At 34.5% G+C, this 7,858-nt stretch overlaps 1 protein-coding gene and 1 non-coding gene across 2 annotated transcripts; one reads left to right on the top strand and one right to left on the bottom strand.

Annotated features, from left to right (window-relative positions):
• Positions 1 to 2,235: 2,235 nt before the first annotated feature.
• Positions 2,236 to 2,338, bottom strand: LOC143620521 (small nucleolar RNA Z122). Its single transcript, XR_013151348.1, has one exon. It is a non-coding gene; the product is annotated as a small nucleolar RNA Z122 (small nucleolar RNA).
• A 4,165-nt stretch (positions 2,339 to 6,503) lies between these two features.
• Positions 6,504 to 7,214, top strand: LOC143620430 (small ribosomal subunit protein eS12-like). Its single transcript, XM_077092135.1, has 3 exons — positions 6,504 to 6,903; positions 6,999 to 7,064; positions 7,138 to 7,214. The coding sequence occupies exons 1-3, from the start codon at positions 6,667 to 6,669 to the stop codon at positions 7,195 to 7,197; spliced, it is 363 nt and encodes a 120-aa protein (XP_076948250.1). The 5' UTR covers positions 6,504 to 6,666; the 3' UTR covers positions 7,198 to 7,214.
• The last annotated feature ends 644 nt before the right edge of the window (positions 7,215 to 7,858 follow it).

Raw genomic sequence — 7,858 nt, 5'->3', positions numbered from 1 at the left:
GCAATTGTTAGTGTCCGTTCTTTTAACTTTAAACAAACACTTAATCAGACAAATATTTGTGTTCATGTTCGTTCGTTTAAAAAACTGTTTGTGTCCATTGATGTTCGTTTGTTAATAAGCTAAACGAACGTTAATATAATTGAACAAACATAAATGAACATATTACGTGTCGCGCTCTGATCGCTCGCCTCTCTATCGAGCCACCATATTGTTTCAATTCTAAATGGTGAGCTCTCATTTATTTAACCCGGTTTAGACCCATTTATTTTTTATGTTTAATAAAGGAACTAACATGAACAAAATATTTTGTTCGTTTAATTAAACTAACGGACATCACATGCTATGTTCGTGAACATTCATTTATGTTCTTTTGAATATTAATAGAAAATAAATTATAATCACCAAATTCTTTATATCATTTACGTTCATTCTTTGTCACTAATATTTGAACCAATGGCAATCGCTAATCACCAAATTATTCATCTCATTTAATTAGTTATTATACGAGTTGTCGATTTGAAAAATTCAAGAACAACACCACGATTTGAAGACCACACATACGATTTAGTGTATCGATTTCTTGAGCAAACATGGAAATGCTGGATATTTGACCCGAGAAAAAATATTGGTTTATTTTTTCCGTTTTTATTTCAACCCGATGTCGCATTTAGCCCTAATCAATTACCGAAAACACCCAAACTGAACTCGATTGTCAAATTCGACACGGAAACTAAATAAACATCTGACTTAATCGAGCTTGATTATCAAACCCTCGCCGAAGCAGCACCCACACACCAACCATAGCCCATGTAGGCCCATTATATGTGCAAAATAATATTTAAAAAAAACACTAGGTAAACCTGCGTAACACGCTCCAATTAACAAATATAACATACTTCGTACGTTCATGTAGTATTTAATTTTAATACCTAAAAACAACTTATATTAAAAATATATATTTCAATAATTTAAAAGAAAAAAAAAACCAAAAAGTAACTCACGTAACACACAGGCTAAAAGCTAGTATACGATAAAATCATCTATTAAAGTTTTACGGATTAGTTTTCTTTTTCTACTCTTCTTTCTTTTTAACTTTTACCACTTTTTTAGATTGAATTTGTTTTAAGTGAACATTGGGCTCATGTGAGTTTTGTAGAGGTCCAGTTCATTAAGTTTTAGTAGGAGGTTATAATCTTATATTATGTCCACACTTTGTGTTTCTTAGCAGCGCCGTATCAATCACGCTATTATTGCCGGAGATGCCGTTGACAAGCCTGCCTTAGATGCAGATAATCTCCATCTTCACCCCAATCACAAAAACTAAAATAAAAAAGATAATCATCATCTCTCCCCCACGCCCACGACTCGCCCTCCGGGCACCGTCTTCGCCAGTGTGTGGCGGTATTCCACCTTGGCGCCCTTTAACGATATGATAACACATAGCCTTAAATTGCCATATTAGAAAAAATTGGGTCTTGTAGCCCACTTTAGAATTTTAATTTTCTTTTTGGATCTTATTAGCTACCTTAAAATTTGAAATTTTCTATTGAGCCTTAAAAACCATAAAAAACGAATGTGCTCTATGCATACAATTTTGTGTCAATTTCGTGTATGTCGACTAAATTCAACCCCGCAAAGCGCGAGTTTATTTAACCATCAATAACGTCCAACACGCATTGCACCAACCAAATTTGCTATCGCTCGCTACGCTATATTAATTAAGTTAATTTGTTGCATTTGAATATAGACAAAGTTATTTGTTTAATTCCAGTACAATTACCTGATAACGAACGAATTTAAGTTCTTCCACCACATAAGGTGTTTTTTAGTTTATTGCAAGTCAATCATAGATAAAAATCTAGAGCAGATTTCAATTTGTGTAGTTTTTAAACAAATTTATTATTCTAAGCTATAATCAATGTTGTAAACGTATACCTAACGTAGTTAGGTTAGTTACAAAATGAGCAGATATCTTAAGAAAATGAAGCTTGTATTTTATGCAAGTTCTAATTTTCCACTTCACGCTCATTTTGAACATTAACTTTATTGGAACTAAAAATCAAACCAGATTAAAAAACAAGATCAACCAACAGTTTCACTGATTTAATTTTAGGCTAAAAGCAATAAAATAATCAAAAAATCAAATAACCGATTAACAAACAAACTGAAAACAAGAAAGTCGTAAGAAATAAAATGAAAGAAGAAACAGAGATATTAGATCTGGTAACAATGGAGTATGGGATCAGACTGACGTGCAAATAATAATATTTACTTCAGCAGAGCGCATAGTATTGCACCTATGATACATAAATCGATATCTATAGCATCATTTCCCATACTCCATTTAACCATTTTTTAAAAACAACAGATAGCGAGAATAAAATCAAAAGAGAAGAGATGAGAACAACAAAACAAAATCACTAATTACAGATGATGTAACGGATTGAAGATTAGGCGGCGATGCACTTGGATTGTATGAGAACCCTAATTTTATGTTAGGTTTTATAGACCGGTGAAAGGTAAATAGGGGATACAAGGTTACAAAGTGGTCCCTATACATACTTAATTACAATAAAGGCCCTTAGGTTTTCAATTTAGAAGCATTTACTGATTTTAACAAAGTTCATTGATGTTTACAATTTGTTTGGTTTCATTGGACATGGGCGTTTCAGTGAACTACTTGTAAGTTGTTAGATGGAAATTTTGTTTATAAACAAATGGAGAAATATTGTGCTTATTTAATTAAATGAGTGAACATAAGCACATGTTTCATTGGCTCATTTATGTTTGTTCGTTTGTGTTCTTTATTTACTTGTGTGTCTTCTATTAAAAAAATTTATGTGTTTTGTCTCTTATGATACTCGAAATTCAGTCCTAGTTGAGACGGATGCCCAATCCGATCTGCCTAACCGGTGTAATCCAAGACCGACCATCCTTAAGTCTCATTTTCAAGATTACTCGGTTTCGAACTCAAGCCGATTTGGTTCTGACCCGACAGCCCGATACTTAATGAAAAGGACTTTGCTTTTTGTGAAAAAAAAAATATAACTAATTACTAGTAATAAATTTATATATAACGAAGGAGTGACATGATTGGACGCACAAAATTGTTCTATAAACCTACTGTAGATTAGTATATAGTAAATTGTTGCTTGTAACTTTTGGGTGAATGTAAAAGTAACTCATATACCATCTTACATTATCTCCTATCCTTTACAACTTATCTATTTCAAATAACACAAATTCCATCAATTCTATGATTCCCCAAATTGTTTTATTTCCATGTTCAAAGATTTACTTTTATAAACAAACAAACATCAATGTTGTATGTTTCTTTCTTCTTCAACATTACTAACACTTTTTTCTTCAACAATGCTATGAAGATTCGGTTGCCAATAATCAAGAGGCGATATTAACTTACTCGGCGATCCTACCTTCTTCCCGTTTCATTGATCACCATTACTCAATGTTGCGGTTTCTTTAACCGGCCCCCCTTTACGCTTGGACCCCGAAAACACACAAGTGAAACAACTTTTACGCTCTGACTCGTTTCCCCCATTAAACGACTTTATACAAACCCCATCAGTGGTATCATCCAAGGAACAACAATTCGTATCACTATCTCCACCTTCTTCACCGCCACCCTCCTTAAAACTCTGACCGTCTCAATCCTCGTGCACTGACAAACCCGACCTTTTTATCGACTGTTTCTGTAGCTTTCTGACGGTCGAAAGCGGGACTACATAAACTTTTTGGCCTGGCATTAACATAGTGTCGGGCTGCATGATGGCCCACGGCTGCTTGAAAACATTCGGGTGGGCCACACAACATCTAGGATTTCGACTAATTATCTCGGAAGCCAAAATGGGCCGTTCGTGAAGCTCAGCGTGGCCACCTGGGTGAACAATTTTGACCCGTAAATTCTTGGTGCTATTAGTGTAGAGCCAGCTACCAATTCCCATGGTTGGTTTGTTGCTTGTAAAGATATTGGTAGTGGTTTTATTCTTGTGTGTGGCCTAACTTGATAGCCTTGAGATTATCGTGTCAACTATGTTGCATTTGGACAGCATAGTGGTCGACGGTAAGGACAATATTATGTGGTGACTGTCAGGGTTTTGCCGTCATACATGGATATTCAATGATTCCTTATACATGGGCTGCTATATAAGACACATGGGAAATGGCCACAAGTGTGCTCGCATGCTTACAGATGTTACAATTGGTATAATCTAGAATGATTTTTTTAACAGCGATTTGGATCATTGACGGGTCACTGGCTCACTTGATCATCTCAATTCCAAAGAGAAGCTCTTATGTTAATCTGCCTGTAAACAACCCTCATGACCCACCATAGATGGAATAAAGTGGCAATTAATGAGGATTGTGCAAGAAGATATTGGACCGTAAAACACTTTTTTTTATTATTTAGCATAATTTTTAAGAATATTAAAGTAGTGAATCAATCGAAATAGAGGGTAAGCGGGCAACAAGTTGCGTCGCTACCCTTTTTTAAATCGAAAAAAAAAACATTTTGATCAATATGGAGGTTATGATGATGTTAGATCTGCAAAAATAACCCCCCCCCCCCCCCTCTTTTTTTTCACAAATTCCAGTCATGCGTGGGTGCTAGAAAATGCAAATAATATATCAAAACAATATTATGTAAGTTCTGGTGGGAGCAAGTCATATGCCCAAAGACGACACGATGAGGTAAGAAAATTCAATTGTGTTATCCTAATATATTTTTTTTTAGATTTAAGCAACCGAAAGGAAAACACTTACTGAGAGTTGGACAGATATGCACTAAAGATGAAGGGTGGATTAATTAACAAGAGGGCGACACAAATTTGGGTAAGATGGTATGATGTTTATATTGCATACATTTTTATTTAAGCGGATCATTGTGACCCGAACCAACTTTTATTGACTTGAAATATCTAACTTCCAATTAAAATGAATCAACATTACCCGAACTCACTTTGATAGACCAAATATGAATATTTTAAGTCAATTAAAGTGTGTTCGAGTCATTTTGACCCATTTAAACTAAAAGTTGAACATTTTAAGTCAATTAAGATGTTCCATAAGACTTCGAATCAAAGTTGAACAATAAATATATGTATGTATAATTGTATATGTTGTAAAGGTGCAAGGAACAAGGTTGCACAAGACTTCATTTACATCACGAGAAACGAGTTATAAAACTCTGACGACCAGTCAACATCCAGATAATCTTTTACAAGCAAACGTTATGTGAAGTCTTTTTCTCCCCCTTTAACCCAGATCCATCACATGTAGCAAGGCGTCCCTTTCATTATCCCTTGACCTTGCTACACATGCCCATGTGTTTTACTTAAATGAGTTAACGTTTATCAAACCCAAGTCACTATACATGCGACTTTGCTAACAAATATTTTTGAAGAAGCGGAAAGAAAGAAATTAGTTAAAACTTAAAAAGTGTGGAATGTAAAATAAAGAAAAACATGAGGGGCTAGAATTAAAAGTACCTGGACTTTACAGTGAATGATCTAGGGTTTTATGATCACACACACACACACACATTCGATATTCCGATTAGCGGCAGCTGCAGGTACTCAGATCGATCTCATCTCTATCGTTTATGTAATTGATGATTGATGCGTTAGATTAAGATTATTATTATTATTATTATTATTATTATTATTATTATTATTATTATTATTATTATTATTATTATTATTATTGTTAATTTGTTAATTTCTAGTACCAATTGTTTGAATCTAAAAGCTTATAAATTTGGGTAAAATGTTTTAATGCAATCAGTGATGTTGCATTTGTTCGAATACATGTAAGCTACATTTACAGTTTTGGGATTATTGGACTGATTAGTTTATAAGTTAAATTGATAACATGAAGGTGTTAGTTAGTATGTGATATATCTATTTCAATTTCATTGCCATTTATATGAGTTAGATCAATGAGTGCAATTTAGGGGTGTCAACAAGCCCGAGCTTGGCTCTTTTTGACTTACTAGAGCTCGGGATCAGCTCGTGAGTTTGTTTTTCAAGCTCAGGCTTGGCTAATTAGTTATATTTATTTTTATTTCTATATATTTTGAGAAGAACCTTACACGAGCCTAAGCTCAGCTCGAGCTTGTGTAGTACCTTAAACAAGCCAAGCTTTGGTGTGTGTGTGAAATTAATATAGCGGTCAAACTTAAAAATACACAAGGCTCGTTAAGGCTCGACGAGCCTAAACGAGATTCCCATACAAGGCTGGAGCTTGGGCTTTATAACTAAATGAGCTTTATTTGAGGCTTGGGCTTGGCTCGAGATCGAAAAAGCTCAGCTTGTTTTGAACTTTTTATATCGTGTGTAAGTTTTGGTTGTGAGCGTTTTCTATTTTAAAGATTATCATTCATATTCTTGTGACCATATCCATGTAAAATTTGTATGAATAATATCTAACTGACTTGTTTTTTTTTTCTCAGCAGTTTTTGAGAAGATTCAGTCAACAGAAACATGACAGGGTATGCTAACTACAATATTCTTCTATTTTGTTTAATGTTATAAGTTTTGATCAAATAAGTTGTATTATGACTTTTGTTGCTGGAATTGTTTATGTGCTTGTTGCAGTGAAGAAGCTGTTATTCCAGTTGAGGCACCGGCCCCAGCACTTGGAGAACCAATGGATATCATGACTGCTTTGCAGCTTGTGTTAAGAAAATCGCTCGCTCATGGAGGTCTTGTGAGGGGTTTGCATGAGGCTGCAAAAGTGATAGAAAAACATGCTGCTTTACTTTGTGTATTGGCAGAGGATTGTAACCAGCCGGATTATCAAAAATTGGTCAAAGCTCTTTGTGCCGACCATAATGTGAGCTTAGTAACAGTTCCGGCTGCAAAGACTCTTGGCGAGTGGGCCGGTGTAAGTCTTTAATTATGCATTTTATTTCACTTTGTTTAGTACTTTAGTATCAAAATGTGAATTTTGGTAATGATTGATTAAATTGTTAAATACAGTTGTGTAAGATTGATTCAGAAGGTAAGGCAAGAAAGGTTGTGGGTTGCTCATGCCTCGTTGTGAAGGTACATTTATAATCCCGGGATCTATTTCATTCGTATGTTAAATTATCTTTTATTAATAAGTCATTTATTACAGGATTATGGGGAGGAATCTGAAGGTCTTCACATTGTTCAGGAGTATGTGAAATCTCACTAAGTACTTTGGCATTTAGTTTTTGTTACTCTCTTTTATTGGCTTGGGGACTTTGTTGTAGGAATTTTTGAGTGGTTTTAGCAGAAGTTGTATTCAAAGATCATTAGATTCTGATAATGGAGATATGGTTTTACTTTTGGTTAATGGTATTTGGGTTTTATGTGCTTGAAAGTCTATTCGATTAGGGTGTTTAACGGGTTGATTCAGTTAGGGTTCGGGCATCAAAGAATACAATTTTTCATAGGTAATAGTCGAAGTTGGGAATTGAGGGTTGATAATTACTGGTAATTTAGGGGGGTGCACGGTTTGGTTATTAGCCTCAACTGAATTAACCAATGGGTCTTCGATTAATTGGTTTGGTTTATTTAGTTAGTTTTTTGGTTTTCAGTTCGGTAAATATAGATGCATAAACACATGACATGAAGGTATAATATGGAGATGCAAATTCATGAAATGGAGATATATGTATATGAAATATGTATAAATACAGTAGTGCTATAAAACAAGAAATGTATGTATAAAAGCTAGAAATTATGAAAAATGAATTCGGTTCGGTTAACCAAGGATACTAAAGAATAACCGATAACCGCTTTCAAGTAAGTAATGCCGTCTTCAAGAGTTAATCACAACTAAGCTTTTTTCCACTAGAAATGGCTATAGGAGT

The sequence above is a fragment of the Bidens hawaiensis genome, unplaced genomic scaffold (assembly GCF_021521415.1).
Source record: "Bidens hawaiensis isolate Kalapana, Puna unplaced genomic scaffold, B.hawaiensis_p1.1 tig00002572_1, whole genome shotgun sequence".
NCBI lineage: Eukaryota > Viridiplantae > Streptophyta > Magnoliopsida > Asterales > Asteraceae > Bidens > Bidens hawaiensis.
This window is presented reverse-complemented; position numbering and strand designations above follow the sequence as displayed.